General features: G+C 35.9%; 1 protein-coding gene across 10 annotated transcripts in view; it reads right to left on the bottom strand.

Annotated features, from left to right (window-relative positions):
- Positions 1 to 558: 558 nt before the first annotated feature.
- LOC106868156 (protein neuralized) overlaps positions 559 to 22,264 on the bottom strand; it is a 521,151-nt gene continuing 499,445 nt past the window's right edge. For all 10 annotated transcript variants that reach the window (XM_089362475.1, XM_052972722.2, XM_052972719.2 and 7 more), the window contains 2 exons: positions 5,878 to 5,997; positions 559 to 1,702 (listed from right to left, as the gene is read on the bottom strand). In XM_089362475.1, the coding sequence (XP_089218601.1) occupies positions 1,044 to 1,702; positions 5,878 to 5,997 (779 nt within the window). In that variant the 3' untranslated portion in view covers positions 559 to 1,043. The remainder of the gene's footprint in view (positions 1,703 to 5,877; positions 5,998 to 22,264) is intronic.

Genomic DNA, 22,264 nt, shown 5'->3' on the forward strand with positions numbered 1-22,264 from the left:
TGATTCCGTATTTCTGTATTTTCTGCTTCATACATTTTGTCTCAGAAAGCGAAATGTGTTTGAAAAGAAATTTTGCAATAGCAAAAAAGAAAGAAAGAAAGAATTAAACACAAACACACAAAAAGTTTAACCAAAAAAAAAAAGAATTCCTAAAGCCACCTTAGGAATTACACTATAGTGTTTTCAAACCAACTGTGAAATGATTCTGAATATTAAGTTGATTATAATTAGTAGATTTATGTGACATTTTCAATAAGTTTGGAATAAAAAAACAAAAAAGACAAAAAGAAAATCTAAGACACACCTCATTACCATTCAGAAAACTTGTGTTTCAATTTTTTTTAGTTTCTGTTGTCGTTAGATTAAAATATATATAAAAAAAAAAATGCAATTAAGAACTGACTTCTGACTGTTAAATAAGGCTGTAATTTTTTCAAGATATATGTACATTCATGTATTGTGTGTGCGTGTGTGTGTTAATAACAGAGTGCAATGTTAGTCATGTTAATATAGAATACTTACAGCTCCATTTCTTGAAGAGAAAAAAACTAAGCAAAATTCATTTTTTCCTTTATTTTTGAAACATTTTGCGACCGAAAAAAAAGAAAATAAAATGAAAAAGACTTTTTATTTTATATGTTATGTTTACAAATATAATTCTTTAATCCTATAATCCATTCTATAATCATTTTATTGTTTGTTTGTTCATTCGTTTTGGAACCAGCCATTAATACTTCTGAAAGTGTTTGCTTGGAACCAGGGTCAGCGTAAACCAGCTGGTTTGTGGCTGCTGACCAATAGCGATATATCTGAAGTAAGGTACTCTTTGGAAGGAAGCTCTTTACACAAGTTGGGTGTAGTAATGCATGTATTGGTGAGAAATTGTCAAATTATAGATATTACCTGGACCGAGAACCCTCTGGAATCATACACCACACCAGAAACTTTTTGGATAAAATACAACCTTTCCCTTTGAATAACCTACACTAAAGTAATGTTTGTTTATTTTTCAAAAAAAGATGCTTCTTTGTTTTGGAAACTTCTCAAGAGCGAAATGTCTTGATAACATCTTTGATTTCCTGTCTGCATATGGGGCAGAGGGCGCCACGTTCCTGTTTCACAGCCAGAGCACATTCAAAACACATACACATGTGACCGCAGGTGTAGAGTACAGAGTTTATTGGACGTTCATAACAGACGTTGCACTCATTGCTCTCATTGTCTACGATAGGACTATCATCGGAGGCCGAGCTATTTATGGAAGCCAGGCCAGAGTCGAAAGTTGAAGGGAAAGAGAGATAGGGGTTTGCTTGTCCTCCTCTGTTTTGATTTGAAGCAGACACTGGGAGGGCAGAGAAAGTGCTCATCAGACTCTGACCTTCAACCGGCGATGTGTTGGCTGTAGTTTGGGACGTGTGGAATGATGTGGATGATGACGATGATGTTGATGAAGGAGGCATACTGAGACTGCGTAGTACCAATGTTGACATGGCTGCAGTTGGTGATGAAGGTGACAAGATGTTGTTGTTGTTGTTAGGATTGCTGTTGCTGATGGTGTTGTTGGCATGGTACTGGGTAGGTGTGGAAGGGGCAGTAGAAACACGAGGTGGCAGAGCTACTGTTAAACCACTACTACCACTGCTGTTAGCAATACAGGCAGAAGCTGGGCGTAACCTTCGAGTCTGAGAAGGGTTTGCTGATCCTGAAAAACAAAGAAGAGAAAAAAAAAATTTTAAATATGAAGAATAACTACAAAGTTAATAATTATGAAGATTTTAAATGTCCCCTCTCCCTACACCTCTTATTGCATTGTTGGATCGACTTTAAGTAGATAAACAGGCACAGTTGTATGGATAAAAAGTTTGTTTTACAATCACAAGGTTCTGGGTTCAATTCTATTTTGCAGTACTTTGGGCAAGTGTTTCGTGTGGGCTAAAACTTTATTTGTAGAATTTGACAGATGAAAACAAATATGTTTGGAGATGCTGACATGGCTGTAACAATTAAGAAGCTCATTTTAAAACCATGTGGTTTTGGGTTCAGTCCTACTGCGTAGCACCTTGGACAAATGCAAATGTAAATTAGCAAATGATATAAGCATTAGCAAGTAAGCCTACCAAAAAAATGGTGTGTTATCCTTTATATTTTGCTTGTTTCATTCACTGGTCTGTGGCCAAGCTAAGGCATTGCCTTGAAAGGTTTAGGGCAAAAAAAATTTACCCCAGTATTTATTTTTAAGCCTGGTACTTAAGCCATTGTCTTCTTTTGCCAAACCACTAAATTATGGGAATGCAAACAAACCAACACCAGTTGTCAAGTAGTGGTGGGGACCCAATACTAACATGTGTGTGTGTTTACTGTAATGATAATAGTGTTACAGATTAAAGGGTAAAGATCCCCTTCAGTCATGAATGACCATGGGATTGCACCTAGAAAGTTCCCCTACTGAGGCACAAGTCCAGCAAGGTTGTTTATAGAAGACCAGCAGTCACCCATGCATACCAACCTTTCTTTACACTACTGATGTTATCCAAGGGAAAAAAGCAAAGGCCAATACAGCTTGGTACCAGTAACATAGTAACTCATATTTACAGATAAATGAACACAGTCTGGTCTGGGAATCAAACTCACTACCTCATGATTATGAGCCTGACACTCTAATCACTGAGCCATGTGCCCTCACTATTGATACAGATTCAAGGTTCACTAAATAGTTATTACTACCTTCCTTTCTGCAAGCTTTGGGATTGTTGTTATTCTAATTTTTTTTCCTCTCTTTCCTGTATTATTATCTTTTAAATAATTATTTCTAACAAAGGAAAACCTGCCTCTAAAAATTCTGACCCATGCAATCATGGAAAAGTGGATGTTAAAATGAAGATGATAGGCACAAGGCTACAAATTTAATAGGAGCAGTTCTTTGGTTAAATCAAACCTGTACTTGATTGGTACTTTATTTTATCCACTCCAGAGAGATGAAAGACAAAGTTGACCTTGGCAGTATTTGAACTTAGAATGTCAAGATCAGAAATTAATATTACAAGGCATTTTTGTTTAGCACTCTAATGATTTTGTTAATCCACTGCCTCTTTTATTCTTATACATAATGCTAGGAATAGATGGAACTAAGGATAGACTACATCAACATATACCTAAGGCCCTTCCAACTCAGTGAGTTATTTGACTCATAATCATATTGTCAACGGAGATCCTAGTCTTACAAACTACAGGGCAGCTTCTTTAGTGATAGCGCCTTGAAAAATGCACTCTATGAGTGGTTAGCATTAGGAAAAGAACCAGGTGTAGAAACCATGCCAAGGCAGACATTGGAGCACAATGCAGTCTTCTGACCAGTTGGACCCTGTTAAACCATCCAACCATGCTAGCACGGAAGACAGATGTTGAAATATAATTACATCTCCTTACTTAAGACCTTCAGTGAATACATTTCACACACATGCATATATATAATATAAGTGTTAGGAAGGGCATCCAGCCATAAAAACCATGCCAAAACAGACACAGAAGTCTGGTGCAGTCTTCTGCTTAGCCAACTCTTATCAAACCAACCAACCCATGCCAATATGGAAAGCAGACGTTAAATGATGATGATGATATTGAAGGCTGATCTCTAAACGCTGAACCCTATGAAAGAGATAACGGAGGACCGAGATAAGTGGTGTATTGGTGTACTTGAGAAGACCCACCCACCACAACAGAACTGAGATCCTAAAACCAAGGTGCTACATAAAAAGATGGTGTGGGAGCTGGTGTCATGTAAAAGACACCCAGTATACTCCGTGGAGTGGTTGGCATTAGGAAGAGCATCCAACCATAGAAACCAAGCCAAAACAGACTGTGTGGCACTTGGGCTTGCTAGTTCCTGTCAAGACATCCAACCCATGTCAGCATGGAAAACAGTTGTTAAATGTTGATGATGATGATGACAATGATATGTCAGCCAAGCTACTTAAAATCCCAGTTCTCCCTCTAATGAATCCTACTGTGCAGACTGAAAGCTACTAGTATACCTATTACTTAGAGTATATATGTGTGTGAGAGAGAGGACAGGAAGATCTAAGCTATATAAACGTTAGATCCAAATGTCTGTTTACAATATTATTTGCAGAGCTTTCATTTGATATCATTATTTAGCACAATCTTCATTTAGATTTCTTTTTCAATTGATACATGTCTAAGTTGAAACAAGCAGCTGAAGAAGAAATGAAAGGAAACAAAAAGAAAAAGTAAAACGGGACCAAAATGGAAATTTAAATAAATATTATTGTCGTAAAACGAATCCAGCTAAATCATAACCTTAGGAGGATTTGGAATAAAGAAGCTAGACACACTAATACAATCTTTGATAGGTTGCCAGTTAACAAAACATTGGCTACAAATTAAATAGATGAAGAAATTGAAAGACGAATACACAAGAGAGAATTCCTGGCTTGTAAAATCTGGAATCTTTACAACTCAACAGATTTTAGTGACTTCTGAGCAAGTATCCATATTTTTAGATTTAAGTAGCACTAACATATTTCTTTTATTCTACTGTTGATTTAAATTTTCTTCTGCTATGGTATTATGTGATACTGTAGACACCTAAGTTCTAGAGTATTTTCTTTATTGTGTTACTATTCTGAATAAGAAAGGCACTACTCAGCCTTTTGTGCAGTCACGTTAATTTTGATCATTGTCAGTTTATAGCTAGAGAATTTTAGGATATACTTTTGATATTGCAATGCATAAAGCTCAAATGATCAGTATAATCATATATTGTCATATATATCCCACTCTAGAAGATTCCAGGATATGTTCTTAGTGTAATTATATAGAAGACTCTGGATCTTAGCGAACTTCTTGAAATATTTCTGGTATAACTACATATATTAGACTATTTACTAATCTTTCTGACAATATTCAAATGTAGTCAGTTCATATACTGGATTGGTAATGAACATTTAATTACTCCTAGAATTTATGTATTTATTGTTTTTTTCTAATAGAGATTTTAGAATGAAGGTAGGAAGGAGAACAAGATAGTATGATGGTCATGCTTTTCCAGCAGAATAAGTGAAATGGACTTGCATCAACTGAGAAACAAAACAGTGTTGCATTATTGATCCAACAGGAATTTATTCCCTTCTCTAGAATACTTGCCTTCAAACTTCAAAAAATTCATATTGGATTTGTTCAAATATTTTAAAGATTACTTGGAATTTTAATGATTGCTTGGATTAAAGGTCACTTGGAATAGATCAACACAATTCAATAATTTCTAATGAAATAACACAAATAGTCTTATTTCAAAACAAATTCTGTAATTTTAAGAAAAAATTATTAATACTAAAGGCACTCAGCTGTTTAAACCATGCCCAAAATGAAATGGTTGAGTGAGATGTGGTCCTGCTATCCATTGGGAATAGGTTGTGGGGACAGCAAGCCTGAATAAGAACTGACACAAACTGTTAAGACCTGACCAACTCATGCTAGCTAGGAAAAACTGATGATGATGATGCTCAAAGTAAAAGGAAGACCAAAGTCACTCTAGTTTAAGATCATTTCTGTTTTTCAATCTACACTTGAAGTATGTTTTTCTATAAGCTTACCCATTATGTATCACATTTAAACTAGTAGAGTATATCATAGGAAATTCTTGTCAAGGAAATAAAAAACTAGATGGCACAAATTATCTAGAAATTTGTTTTATCAGCAAGTGTAATTTCTAGTGAACATTAGTTGAATTCAGAGAGTTATGTAAACCAATGATGGTAGAAAGATGGTGAACAGAAATAATGAAATGTTGGAGGAGGAGTACCAGGAAACTTTGAGATGATGCCAAATTTGAAATGATATATATTAATTATTACTTACCAAGTATTTTTATTTTCTGAACGTTGCCATAAACATCAAAAAACATCCACAATGGCAATGTAGGGTCAACATGCATCAATGTGGTCATTTTGCTGGTATTTCTTGCATAGCGGACTTCACCTGAAATTAATAGAAACAAAAAAAAAAAATTTTAATAGGGTCTTTTTAAAATACTAAACAAAATAATATACAGAAGTGGTCATGACATGTCTGATTTTACAGAGAGATTCTTGTTATTATCCAGTATCCCTTTCCATACAATTTCTGCGCTAATATACACAGTTACTAGCAAGCTCAATTGCTATGTGGAGGTAAGTGGCTTAGTGGTTAGGGTGTTGGACTCATGATTATAAGAGTGAGGTTTTGATTCCTGGGCAAGAAAAACATTTCATTTCATTTCATGTTGCTCCAGTCCACTCAGCTGGCAAAAATAAGTAATCCTGCAACAGACCAATGTCCTGTCCAGGTGGGGAATATATATGCCATGGAAACCGGGAGAATGGCCCTTATGAGTCTAGATGACTTGGGAACAAACTTTACTCTGCTTTACTCGCTATGCTATGCTGGGAAACAATTATAGAATTCATTTACTACTAGCAAGGGGTTGCCTGGACATGACTAATGATAACTAAGCAACAAAATTTATTAACCCTTTCGGTACCATATTTCTGTTGAGATCCTCTGTCTGTACTTTGATTAAGTTTGAAAATAATGAAGAATTTAATAAGATAACATTGTTGTTATTAAGTGGTATTTGGATTATAAACTAATACTAAGTTTTGATGGAGGATTTTAATTCAGAAGTCTTGAAAGCAAGATATTTGTACCATAGAGACAGAAGTGGTCTCAGATGGGTTAGTATCAAAAGGGTTGATCCTCTCAAATATAAAACATGTAAACTTAAATCATAACAGATATCATCATGCAATTAACCTGACACTTCCTAAAATTGCTGGCCTTGTGCCAAAAGTTTAAACCATTATTATCATTATTATTATTTTAATACAATTTGTGAAGGCATGCGGCTTAGTGGTTAGGGAGTTCAGCTCACGATTGTAAGGATGTGAGTTCAATTCCTGGTGACACGTGTCTCTGAGCAAGACACTTAATTTCATGTTGCACCAGTCCACTCAGCTTGCAAAAAGATGAGTAGTACCTGTATTTCAAAGGGCCAGTCTTGTCACACTGTGTCATGTTGAATCTCCCTGAGAACTATGTTAAGGATACATATGTCTGTGGAGTGCTCGGTCACATGCATGTTCATTTCACGAGCAAGTTGTTCCATTAGTCAGATCAACTGGAACCTTCGTCATTGTGACCAACGGAGTGCCAGAATACAATTTATTGTGATATTATTATTGGGTCTGTAAATGTGGCACAGATGATAATGTGTTGATCAGTAATTAATTTCATCGATTAATGATGGAGTTCAAATCCTATCAGTCAGTTTCAACACTGAATCTTATCTAACTTTTGGTCTCCAGAAATTATTTACTACACTCAGTTCAATAGACTACAGCTGCTTCAACACATTGTGTGTGTGTGTGTGTGAAGGTTTAAATTATATTATGTAATAGAAATTTGTACAAGGTCATAGGAGTTATACCAAGTGACAAAGTAGGTGGAATGACAACAGAATTTTTTGTTTATTATACAGGATGACTGCTTTTAACCCTTTAGTGTTCAGATTACTCTGTTAAATGTAATACTTTTTCACTCAAATTGTTTTGAATTAATCATGTATTATCTTATAGCTTTGAGGTTTCAATGATGTGATTGTTCATTTTTAGAATGTCAATGTAGGTTAGGTGTGAGAGGCTAGATATGGCCAGTTTGAATGTAAAACATGTAGAATATCTGGGCCAGATATGGCCGGTTTAAACACTAAAGGGTTAAACAGTGAAATCAACTTCTCATTTAAACTTCTTTATGCTTTAATAAGTTAAATAAGTACAACTTTCTACCAGAGAATATAAAATTAGGTTGAGGAGAAACAAGGAGTATATGTATACATTGAAATGAGGAGTAACAATTAAATGTAATTAATAAATACAAACTGCAACTGAAGGCAACATAAGATCTAATTATTGAGAATAATAATAATCCTTTCTACTAAAGGTACAAGGCCTGAAATTTTGAGGGAAGAGACTAGTTTATTACATTGACCCCAGCATTCCACTGGTACTTATTTTATTGACTCTGAAAAGATGAAAGGCAAAGTTGACCTCAGCAGAATTTGAACTCAGAACATGATGACTGACAAAATACCACCAAGAATTTCAACCAGTGTGCTAATGATTCTACTAGTTCACAGCCCTAATAATAATAATAATGGTTTCAAATTTTGACACAAGGCCTGTAATTTTTTTTTTGGGGGGGGTGCTAAGTTGATTAAATTAACCCCAGTACTCAATTGATACTTATTTTATCGACCCTGAAAGGACGAAAGGCAAAGTCAACACTGGCAGCATTTGAACCCAGAACATAAAGATGAATGAAATGCTGCTAAGCATTTCGCCTGGCATGCAAATGATTCTGCCAGCATGGACAACAGTTGTTGAATGATGCTGATGTGAGTGAACCAATAGCTTGTGGGTTTCATAGACAGAAACTGTGCAAGAATTTGTTGTACATCATCTATCTACACATGTATGTATGTGTGTATACATTGCACATATCTAATTACATGCTTGGTTAAGCTACAGTTTGAGAGAGAACTCAATAAATTCAAAATGAAGATTGTATTTATTAAAAGCAGTATCTTTACAGGCTGCAAATTTCTTTCACTATTTCAATGCACTTCAGAAATATTTTTGGAGAGCTAGGGAAAGGAGCAAAATATCAATCTGTAATCCATAAAATATTGACTACATAATCTGTCTGTATACATACATACATACATACATAGATACATCTAGACATGAAAATATATACATAAAAACGCATCCATAAAACAAACATACAAATCTGCGCATACACTAACACCAAATACTGCACACACACACATATACACAAATACCTAGATGATGTTGATAAAAGTTCCAATGAAGGAGCCTTGAATCTATGTTAGAGTCCGGCTCTTTCTCTATTGGCAAGAAATACAGAAATGAAACAGATTGATAACACATACATACATGCATGCATGCATGCATACATACATACATACGTCATTGTCACCATCAACATTTAATGTCTGTTTTTCATGCTGACATGGTTGGATGACTTGATAGGAACTGGCAAGACCAGGGCTGCACCAGGTTCCATAGTCTGTTTTGACTTAGTTTTATACAGCTGGATGCCCTTCCTAATGTCAACCACTTTACAGAGTGTACTGGGTGCTTTTACTTGGTATCACTACCAATACTTTCTAAGTATACACACAAACACGCATGTGCGCACGCACACACACGCACACTATTCTGTTACTGGTGGGATCAACAAAAGTGTACTCCATTCAGTGAGAGATAAATATTATTTAATAAACACAGGATTTTAAATGTGAGCTACAAGTTTCATGCTCTAATAGTCAGATGAGTTTGTATAGCATGCTAGCCAAAGCTAAGCTCATCTGATTATTTTACTAACAGAGCATAATACTTAAAGTGCCCACGTTCAAATCCTGTGCTTATTAAAATGATTATATATATTTGTGTGTACACACACACACACACACACACACACACACACACACACACACACACACACACACAACAAAACAGGAAATTTGAAATTTTCTGGTATTGTTTATTCACCATTACATGTTTTATTTACCAATAGAAATTACAAAATATTCTTTTATCTCTCTGTCTGAAAAATTTCTCACAGGAAATTTTTTACATGTCTTACAAGAACTTCTAATAGGAAATTGCTTACATGTCTATCCAACATATAAATTTTTGCAATTCTTATTAGCAATGAAACATGTATAAAGGAGAATAAATAATACCATGGACATTTCCAATTTCTTGTTTTGTTACACAATAAGTCTGCAAATAATATTTTCATAATTCTCCATTTTAATATGTATTTTGAACTAACATACAGCAGCAACTGAGACTACATACTGGATTGTAATAATGGAATGAGCAGATGTGCATCAAGAGGAAATAGCTAAGATTTACCCTAACTATCTATATAATATATATATACATACAAACATCATAGCTGTAACTTGTCAGCAAGTACAGCTTAGTGTATGTGTAGTGTATGCATGAATATTTATACACACACACAAATGACCTAGACCTTTGGCATTAAGCCGTGCTTCAGAAGACCCATCAAGCCAAGGGAAATCACAGTTGTGGCAGATATTGGTGTCATGCCAGTGGCACATGAGAACACCCATTACACTCTCAGAGTAGTTGGCGTTTGGAAGGGCATCCAGCCGTAGAAACCATGCCAAATCAGTCTGGAGTCTGGTGCAGCCTTCCAACTTGCCAGCACGGACAACGGATGTTAAACGATAATGATGATATGCATGTGTGTATATATACATGTGAGGTACATACATAAATACAAACATACATGCATATGCACATTCTTTCCTTCATTCATTTTATATCCATCTTTCTGATAAAATGATTTGGATGTATATATATTACTGAGATGCTGTTTAACAATCCAATGCCCTTCCAGTTGTTGACCTTTATCAGTTTTCCAAATGAGGGATATTTTATTCCATTAATTCTTTGAAAGCACGTGGCTAGGGGACATTTTGTTGACAGGTAATCTTAATAAATATCAGTTTTTTTTAGTGCAACACTATCATGTAAAAAATGTAGAATGTAAACATTTACCCACACATTCACATACACCATACTGCTTCTGTTAACCAATTCCATTTACAAGGCATAGCTTGGTTCCAGGCTACAGTACAAGACAAGTGCACACTGGTGCCACTGCTGCCACTGCTGCCACTACCACCACTGTGTTACATTTGCTTTTCCATGTTTATACAATTTCTGGGGCTGGATGCCTTTCCTGTCACCAACCTCACTTGTTCCTGAGTGGAGTAGTAATCATCCAGTCTATTGAACAACAAACAGCTTAGACATGTTTTCATGGTGGACTACAGGCAAATAACACCGTCAGTGAAACCATTGTTTACAAACCAGAAAGTGTAAAGAAGATATGCACATACACATATATACATATACATACATATACATACATGCATACACACACACACACAAACACATATAAATACGTAAATACGTATCTTTACAGTCTGACAATGGCTTAGCCAGCTAAAACTTGGAAATCACTCTCAATAATATTCTTGCTTAAGAATATACGTATATATATATATATATATATATATATATATATATATATATAAAATATATAGTTTTAGGGAAAATAACCAATTTTCAAGAACTCATCGATGAAAATCCACTATCACATATAGAAAAATTAATAATTATTTATTATTATTATTATTATTATTATTATATTTATCTTATGATATTTACTTTACTTTATATTATACTCATTTATTGTGCTTTTAATTATTAATTTTTCTATATGTGATAGTGGATTTTCATCGATGAGTTCTTGAAAATTGGTTATTTTCCCAAAAACTATATATTTTATATATACTTTATCTATAAGGCTCAATTTAATTTTAATTTTTTATAAATTGATTTTAATTGAGTTTTTTACCTGTAATTTTGGATTTTGTCCCTAATATTATTATATATATATATATATATATATATATATATATATATATATATATATATACACACACACACACAGAACTCAAAATCTGAGTAAATAACGATGATGATGATGATGATAATGACGATGATTTAACAGAAGCAACAGAGTGACTGAAGCTCTGAGAGTTTCATGCATTGGCACCTGTATGTGTATATATATATATATATATATATATATATATACATCCACGCACACACACACACATATGTATATAGATATAGATATACACATACATACATATGAAGTTTGATCAAAAAGTATTAGGACTGGAGTTATAAAAAGAAAACTACAACATGTATCAATTTGGTATTTAAATCTCTTTTGAAGTGGACCCTTTCTAAAGCCATACACTTTATCCAGTGTCATTCCATTCATGGAAGCTTTCCTGGAATTCCTATTTTTGTGATAGTAAGCAGTTGCCTTGTCGCATTCTCTTGGATTTCCTCAATATCTTGAAACCTTGTTGGGGGTCTTCCACTGCAAAGGCTGAGCCTTGGTTTTGTGGTCAAAGCCATAGACCCACAATTCATCACCTGTTATGATCATTTTCAAAAGGTTTTTGTCTTCCTTGACCAAATCAATGAGATCCTGCACAGCTAAATCCTGATTTTCTTTTTGAGACAACCTCACTCTACACATTTTACTTCCAAGAACTGCTACAAACAGTGGAAGTGAGTGAAAATGTCATAACAGAGTTCAAGGTCAGCCATTTTGTACCAAGCAGCTTCACTCTGTGTGTGTGTGTGTGTGCATGGAGGGCATGAATGTCTTTTACTTTTTACTTATTACAGTTGTTGGACTCTGACCATGCTGGGGCACCACTTTGAAAGGTTTAGTCACTCAGATCAATCCCAGTACTTAGTTCAACTCTGGTATTTATTCCATCAGTTCCCCTTTGCTGAAGTGCTAAGTTTTGGGATGTAGACAAACCAAGACCAGTTGACATGTGGTGGGAGGACAAGCAAAGGCACAAAGACAAACACACACATGTATGCACACACACACACACACACACACACACGATGGGCTTCCATACAGTTTTAACTACCAAATCCACTCACAAGGCACATGTTGGCTCAGGGCTAAAATAGAAAACACTTGCTCAAGTTGCTGTGCAGTGGGACTGAACCCAAAATCCACATGGCCACAAAGCAAGCTTGTTAATTACATATCCATGCTTACACCTAGATATATATATGAAGCTCAAGTATACATGAATTATAAATATAGGTGCTTTTAAAACCCAAGTGAATATGAGAAGCTTTATATATATACATATACATATATATATATATATATATATATATATATATATATATATATATATACATACATACACACACACACACACCTATATATATTTACAAACTATAGGTGTATATGAAATCCAAAAAATGTTCTATTATTAAGCCTTTCATTTTGGATAGCATCCAAACAAGCTAACGCTTGTGCTGCAGAGGTAGTTGGCAGGCCAAAACTTACTGCACAGTATTACTGCATCAAAACAGCAGATCTTATTATGCAACATGTAACATTTGAAGCAGAAAAGTCAACAGATGACAAACCATAGCATCTCTTTCTGATTATATGCAGATGCATATGGGAGTCACTGAAGGGTTGTGGTTGATCTCAGAAAATGGGATGATGGCCAAAAGAGAGTGGGAGCTAACAATGGTCATGGTAACCTAAGCAGTTGCTAACAATGAAAATCAGCCTTAATTACAAGGATTTCAACATTTTCAGAATTGTAACTGTGGATGTGGGTTCAATTCAAACCTTGTCCCAGTTCTTCTATCTGTTATTCCTTTGTTTTTATTTCAGACATTGACAGCAGCCATGCTGGAGCACTGCCTTGAAAATCCGATAATCACATGACTCAATCCCAGTACTATTTTCTTTTCCTAAGCCTGGTGCTTATTCTATTGGTTTCTTTTGTTGAACTGCTGAGTTACAGGGATGTAAACACAGCAACACTGGCTGTCAAGTGATGGTGAAAGACAAAGACAGACACAAAGACACACACATGTATGTGCACATATATATATATATAAAAGTGCCACACCCTAACAGTTGAGGGAACCCGTGGAAGAGGTAGGCCCAGGAAGACCTGGGCTGAGGTGGTGAGGCAAGACCTTCGTACATTGGGCCTCACCGAGGCGATGACTACGGACCGAGACCTTTGGAAATGGGCTGTGCGTGAGAAGACCCGGCAAGCCAAGTAAGATCGTTGCCAGTGCCCCTGGACTGGTTCTTGTGCGGGTGGCACATGAGATGCACCATTTTGAGCGTGGCCGTTGCCAGTACCGCCTGACTGGCTCCTGTAGGATTTTCGAGCGAGATCGTTGCCAGTGCCCCTGGACTGGCTTGTGCGGGTGGCACATAAAAGACACCATTTCGAGCGTGGCCGTTTTCGTGCGGGTGACACGTAAAAGCACCCACTACACTCTCTGAGTGGTTGGCGTTAGGAAGGGCATCCAGCTGTAGAAACTCTGCCAAATCAGACTGGAGCCTGGTGTTGCCATCCGGTTTCACCAGTCCTCAGTCAAATCGTCCAACCCATGCTAGCATGGAAAGCGGACGTTAAACGATGATGATGATGATGATGATATATATATAGCAAGAGATTTCACCGCAAAAGTCTAAATTAGACTCCTTAAGGATCGTTCTAAATTAGACTCCTTTTGCGGTGAAATCTCTTGCTATATTGGTAATGATTACATGTTTTTCTATGAACAAATATATATATATATATATATATATATGACGGGCTTCTTTCAGTTTCTGTCTACCAAGTCCACTCACAAGGCCTTGGTTGACCCAAGGCTGTAGTAGAAGACACTTGCCCAAATTTCCATGCAATGGAACTGAGCCCAGAAACATGTGGTTGGGAAGCAAATTTCTTATCACACAGCCATGCCTGTGTGATAAGTAAAGTCCCTTTACTTTCTTTGATATTACATATATTCTTAATAATTAGCACATCCAACTTAAACTGGATGTGTTGTCTAGATTGCCTTTAAACCACTATTAACGTCCAGAGATAACTACCTTGCATTGTTAACACATGTTCATTATGCCCATTAGTGGATGGCACTAATGTATCATGTGGTTTCACAGTTACTGCAAATCATCAGCTGCAGTCCAGCTTCGTACCAAATGCCAGAACAAATATCAGTGAAACCGATATAGCACAATAGCCAAACAACCAACAATGTTGCAAAATGCAGGTGGGCTATGAATAAATTAGCTATTAGGACAGTAGTAGTATTTGTAACAGACAATAGTTAGAACATCCCTAAATTTAAATTCTGCCGAGGTCAAATTTGCCTTTCATCCTTTTGGAGTCTATAAAATAAGTATCAGTTAAGCACTGAAATTGATGTAACCAACTTAGATCCTTCCCCAAAATTTCTGGCCTTGTGCCACAGTTTGAAACTAATAATTAGAATATCTAGTTTAAATTGGATGTCTTGTCTAGATTGCTGCCATCAACTATGGCAGACTATCATTTCGTTAGCCAATGTGGTCAATGCTTAATGAGCACTGTCGATATGAGATAGCATCTTCGGACAAAGGAGGCAGTTTAAAGGTGATCAAAAGCAACATATCCAGTTTAAGTTGAATGAGCTAATTATTATTTGTTACAAATACTGCTGCTGTTCTTCATGGCTGATTTACATATATTCCTAATGTATACATACTTAAAAAAATATTAACTGATTAACACACACACACACAGAGTTTTGTAGCACAGTCTGATTTGCTAAAGCATTGTGAAATGAGTCCCAATTATATAGGGAAAGGATGTCTTTAGATTGTTGTTTAGTTCAACCAGATCAGACTTGACTCAGTAGATTTATGATCAAAGGTATTTTAGTCATGGCTAACCCTTCATTTGATTTATCAGGCATGCAGACAGTTGAGCATATACTTCCTCAAATTTTTAGGAGAAATGTGAAATTGAAATATTCCGGCCTTTCCTCAATGACATTAGCAATTTAAGCAAAGTGAAAATAATAGAAATATGGAGCACAAAATAACACAATCCTGCTGGTGGTGTAAAAGCACTCGTGGTGATGCCATGTAAAAGTGCCTGTGCGGTGCCATGTAAAAGCACCTGTGCAGTGCCACATAAAAACACCCATTTGGTGCCATGAGAAAGTGCCTGTGCGGTGCCACATAAAAGCATCCAGCATACACTGCAAAGTGGTTGGTGTTAGCAAGGGTGTTTAGTGGTAGAAACCATGCCAAAACTGACATGGAGTTTGGTGCAGCTCCACAGCTTGCCAACTCTGGTCAAACCATCCAACTCATGCCAGCATGGACAATGGATGTTAAATGATGATGATGATGACCCTCAGGTGTGTGTGTGTGTGTGTACATACATATATATACATACATACATATATACACACATATATATACACACACATATATATATACATATATATATATATATACATATATATATATATATATATATATATATATATATATATATATATATACACATACATACATATATACATACATACACATATATATATACACATACATACATACACATAATAAAAGAAATAATTACGATACACTAGGATTGATTTGGTTGTTGTGGTTTAGCTCTAGGTTAAACCCTAATTGAATAAGACTTATGATCAAAGATGTTCTGGCTTGACCATTTAGTTTTTATTTTTCAATGTGTCTCCCAGGACTACATTGATATATATTTCTTTCCTTTCTGGACATATGGCCAACTCTGGCATTAGTAGGCACAATGCTCTTAATCTCATCGCACTTAAACAAAATAGATGATATACCATTTATCCAAACATCATTTCCTCTTAAATACCTTTGTACTTGCTCTCTCAATCATCAACCTTGTTACTAACTCAATCATTTCTTGAAACCTCTACAGCCTCAGACAGCAACCAACCCCAGACCATTATTAGGAACAATACTTATTTCATTTTGATGATTCTCTCACATATAAACAGATATTGTGACTATATAAGGTGTGGGTCATCTTATCAGATGTGCAGACCATCGGCTTCTCCAGATATGAGGATGACATTCATTCTGATGCTGACGTGTCATGAGGAGGCAAATAGTTCAATGGGACTTTGAAATAAAACATCCCAATGATACCAGATCTCTCTTGTACACCAGTTGATTTTCAACTCAAAACTTCAGAGAAAGGATTTATTAATACAAGCTTCCCCAGTAAAACTGCTTATATTAGTTTATTTGTGCATTGTAGATCAGCAATACCAATCAATACTGAGGTGTGGAATGATATCTTCTGTGTAAACAGATGCAGCAAAGCAGAAAACAGAATTGCCTGTATCATGCAGATCAAAAGAATGCTAATGGATAATGAGTACCCAGGCTGGTTTTAAGTCAATAAGATAGATTTATTCAAATTGGGCCTTGAACCAAGAGAGGGCCATGTGAGTAGAGGACACTATGATGAATCTTTAATATATCATTGTGGATAATGGTGAAACCTCAAACCCTCAACGCTTTTTGGCTGGGACTGGCATTCTACACAAAGCAAAAAACACTGATCTTCAGCTTTGTAGAGTAGGAGGCCCCACTGATAATTCTCTAATTGGGCTCCACACTTCCTAGTGCTGGCCCTGTGAATATCCAGCATCCTTCACTAGTCACCAGACTAATATTAAACCACCAAAGAATGTTCACATCTCCAAACAACAGTATTCCTTTCTAAAACTCATACTTTCATTATAGAATCACTGTTGCAATCTGTCATGAAATCTGTAGGTGGTGGGGTGTGCCTAAATATACAACTTGTACATGCTGGGTCTTTTCTGAAAATATTCTTGTCATAGAATTGGTTTACACAAAGCAAAAATATATGTGTACTGGCTGACTGCCATATCAACGATGTAGATGTGTTCATGGGCTTATGTCGTGTACCACATAGCTTGGAATATATGTGGAAGATTTTACATCAGAAGTACTATCTGAAAAGTGCATATCCATGATAAAGAACACATTCACACAAATTCTTCTGTTAGAAACCATTTGGAAAGATGGAACAACCAGGATGTCAAAGCCACAAAACTACTAATTCTGTGCAAATTTAAAATTAATCTCTATTTTCTCTTAATAAAAGCCCTTTTAAGCTAAAATGCTGGACTATTGAAACACTTTATTTCAAAATGTTTCATGTAAACTAGAATATATATATATCATAAGCAATAGAGTGACTCAAGGACTGAGGATTTCTTGTGTTGACACTTATCAAATGTACAAAACTCTCAGCCCCATGCCACTCTGTTCCTTCCACTAAATATCAATAAAAAGATATACATTTACTCATATTTGAGTTCTGTTTTGCCTCTTTGCATCACAATATATACATATATATATATATATATATATATATATATATATATATATATATATATATATATATATATAATACTGTATAAGAGTTTATACATGGAGAGGAAACCAGCATGTGAATTCCTTACATGCTAAAAAGGGCAATCAAAACCCAAACCACGAAAGAGATATTCTTACATTGCACGTTGCTTGCAGGACACTTGAATGAATAAAAATCTCAGTTACCCTATACCCATGAGTTTCACTATTAATGATCAAATAAATCAATTAATTAGACAATCAATTGATTAATTAACCATCTGTGGCTCGTCAGTAAGGTTGCTGGCAAATGCATAATTATGAAACTATAATACATACCGAAAGCACGAAGTATACATGTGCACACTTAGTTCCATCTTTATACTTCAAGAATTCAAATCGAATGCCCCTAATCAACATACAGAGTCAGAGTAGTACAGCAGTGAATAAATTCACCATATATTATCCAACTGTAGAATTTAAATATTTATTTATAAATATATATATAGGGTCATCCCATAAAGAATGCAGTTTATTTATAGTTCTATTTTTCAAAATTAAGATAAAGTTCTTTTTTAATCTAAAATACACTCTCCTTCATTTTCTACAATGCTCTTCCATCTATCTGGTAGACTTGCAAGGCCCCTCTTCTAAAATTCACTTGTCTGTGATGAAAAATACTCCTCCAGTACTGTTCTGACCTCATCTACAGAATTCATATTTTTTCCATCCATATAATTTTGAAGATTGCAGAATAAATGATAAATCAGATGGGGGTAATGTCTGGCGAATATGGTAGGTGGGGCATTGTTTCCCATTCAAACTGCTCCAGCTTTTGGAATGTCATCCTTACTGTATGTGGCTCAGTATTATCCTGATGGAAGAACACCTTTTGTCTTGAAACCAAAGATGGTCATTTTCCTTCTTGTGCAGACTTAAGCCACTGAAGCTGTTTGCAGTAGATCTTTGTAATTGTTTGGTTTGGGTTTAAAAGTTCAAAGTGGACAAAACCTATCACATCCCACCAAACAGATAACACCTTACACCGGTGAAAACCTTTAGCCTGGGATGCTGGTGGTTCTCCTTTCCCTACCCACTGTCTTCGGTGCTTGTCAATTTTATAGAGAATCCATTTCAGTCCAAAAAATGTTCATTCATGAGATGTGATAGCAAAGAAGAGCACACATTCAGTCTCTGCATGCGATTAGATTCAGAAAGTTTGTGAGGAACCCATTGAACCAATTTGCTGACTTTTCCGATGGCATGCAGGTGCCAATGAATGGTTGAATGACTAAATCTAAGCTTCTCTGCTAGTTCCTCAACAATTATGATGAGTTTGCAGGATGTCCACATCAAGCTCTACAGATCTTTCAGGACAAGGCTTGTCTTCTAAGTGGCAGTTTCCACCTGGAAATTTCTGGAACCCCAATGAGACTGGCTTACGCTTATTGTCAGATCCCCATATACCGCATTAATATTCCTTGCACTTTCAGTTGCGTTGTTACCTTTATTAAACTCATAAAGCAAAATATGCCAAATATGCTCCTTTGTCACTTCCATTATAGCTTTGAAAATATAACTGTTAAAATCTAACTGCACTCTTCAAAACTTTCAGTAAGAGGAAACACAAGGTAAAATTACTACCTACTTTTACATCAAGTTGATTGTAGGTAGTTTATTTTGTTCCCCTCAGACTTTTAGTTCATGCAATTGAAAAAACTGAATTATTTATGGGGCGACCCCATATACACACACATGTATATATTAGTTAATACATTTTACATTTATGATTCATGCTATAAGGCACCCCACTATATGTGCATCACACACACATGATGGAAGAATATTTTGACTTTACTGCTCATTTATGCATGCTTGGTCATGGGATACCTCATACTTTATAACAACTCATTGAATTAAGAGGGAAAGGATGTGTTTATGTACTGAGAGTATCAGTTGGAGATACTCTCACTCAGTGGAGGCGCAATGGCCCAGTGGTTAGAGCAGCAGACTCGCGGTCATAGGATCGCGGTTTCGATTCCCAGACCGGGTGTTGTGAGTGTTTATTGAGCAAAGACACCTAAAGTTCCACGAGGCTCCAGTAGGGGGTGGTGGTGAACCCTGCTGTACTCCTTCACCACAACTTTCTCTCACTCTTACTTCCTGTTTCTGTTGTGCCTGTAATTCAAAGGGTCAGCCTTGTCACACTGTGTCACGCTGAATATCCCCCAGAACTACGTTAAGGGTACACGTGTCTGTGGAGTGCTCAGCCACTTGCACGTTAATCTTACGAGCAGGCTGTTCCGTTGATCGGTTCAACTGGAACCCTCGACGTCGTAACCGACAGAGTGCCAACAACAACAACTCTCACTCAGTAAGAGTTAGTAAGGAACATTAGGTGTGATATCCATGTCCTCCTTTAAAGTTGACAAGATGCTGTTCTTATGTTTAATCACATACAAATACACACACACTCTGACTACCTAAGAGGGGTTAAGTGATCTGAGTTTGAAGTCTGCTCATGGTTTAGCATCTCTGTGATATTTCCCTTTCAGTTAGTCACCATGTAGAAGGGGTACAGCATGCATTTATAACATCCATTTAGCCCACCCTGAAGATAATGCGGCTAATTACAATTCATTACTTATGGTATTTTAAACATGAATCATTAAAACAAACACAAGATAATGAGAACCATGCAACGTAAGAAGATTGTTACAAAATTATTTAGTGTTTGTTCTATATGATTTAAAGGAATCCTTTTTGTTCATTGCTTCATGTTGTTTAACCCCAGGTCATCATTAATTTAAAAGACCTGTAATCAGACATTCAAAGCCTTCCAGCCACAAAACCCTGCGTTCTTTTTCAAACAGTATATCAAAGTGCATATTATCTAAAATGTCTTCTCTTTTTTAAGATGGCACAAATTTGATTTGAAGGACATTTGGCTGCTTTTTTTCCAGCAAGAAAATAGAATAGACATTGCATAGAATAGAAACCAGCAACTTCTCTATGTAGTGACTCATTTTTGATCCACTTTTTCAATATTTGATCTGGGCTTACATGTTTATTATATCAGATCTTAAATATAAAAACATTGTTGTGTATATTCTAATTGCCATCACTGGAAATGTATATATAAGTAAAAATTAGAAGAAAAAAAAATCATACAGATTGTAACACAAAAGACTATCTATGCCATTAATTGAACTCGGATATCCTTCTCAAAATGTAACAAACAAAAACGTTTCTGAAGTTGTTTCTATGTGTATCTTAAAAAATAGCAGGTTGGATAAATTACTGAACAAGTTTCAGATGAACCAAGAGATGTAACTGTAACACAGGCATATTTCAGAATAGAAATATTTGTCTCCTTATTTAAGTGAATGGTCAATGCCACATTAGTGTAACAGGTTAACACTCTTGGGCTAGATCACAAATGAACACTCTTGTGCTGTGTCACAGATTAACACTCTTGTGCTGCATCACAGATTAACACTCTTGTGTTGTGTCACAGATTAACACTCTTGTGCTGCATCACAGATTAACACTCTTGTGTTGTGTCACAGATTAACACTCTTGTGCTGTGTCACAGATTAACACTTTTGTGCTGTGTCACAGATTAACAATCTTGTGCTGTGTCACAGATTAACAATCTTGTGCTGTGTCACAGGTTAACACTTTTGTGCTGTGTCACAGATTAACACACTTGTGCTGCATCACAGATTAACACACTTGTGCTGCATCACAGATTAACAATCTTGTGCTGTGTCACAGATTAACACTTTTGTGCTGTGTCACAGATTAACACTTTTGTGCTGCGTCACAGATTAACACTTTTGTGCTGTGTTACAGATTAACACTTTTGTGCTGTGTCACAGATTAACACTTGTGCTGTGTCACAGATTAACGCTTTTGTGCTGTGTCACAGATTAACAATCTTGTGCTGTTGGCAAGATACATAGAGTTCTCATTTACAAAATACATCAGATTAACACTTTTGTGCTGTGTCACACATTAACACTTGTGCTGTGTCACAGATTAACACTTTTGTGCTGTGTCACAGATTAACAATCTTGTGCTGTGTTACAGATTAACACTTTTGTGCTGTGTCACACATTAACACTTGTGCTGTGTCACAGATTAACACTTTTGTGCTGTGTCACAGATTAACAATCTTGTGCTGTTGGCAAGATACATAGAGTTCTCATTTACAAAATACATCACTCAACAAGCTTAAATTTTGCTTCATTTAACTATTTTACAAATATTTAAACAT

The sequence above is a fragment of the Octopus bimaculoides genome, chromosome 14 (genome assembly GCF_046866305.1).
Source record: "Octopus bimaculoides isolate indiv1 chromosome 14, ASM4686630v1, whole genome shotgun sequence".
NCBI lineage: Eukaryota > Metazoa > Mollusca > Cephalopoda > Octopoda > Octopodidae > Octopus > Octopus bimaculoides.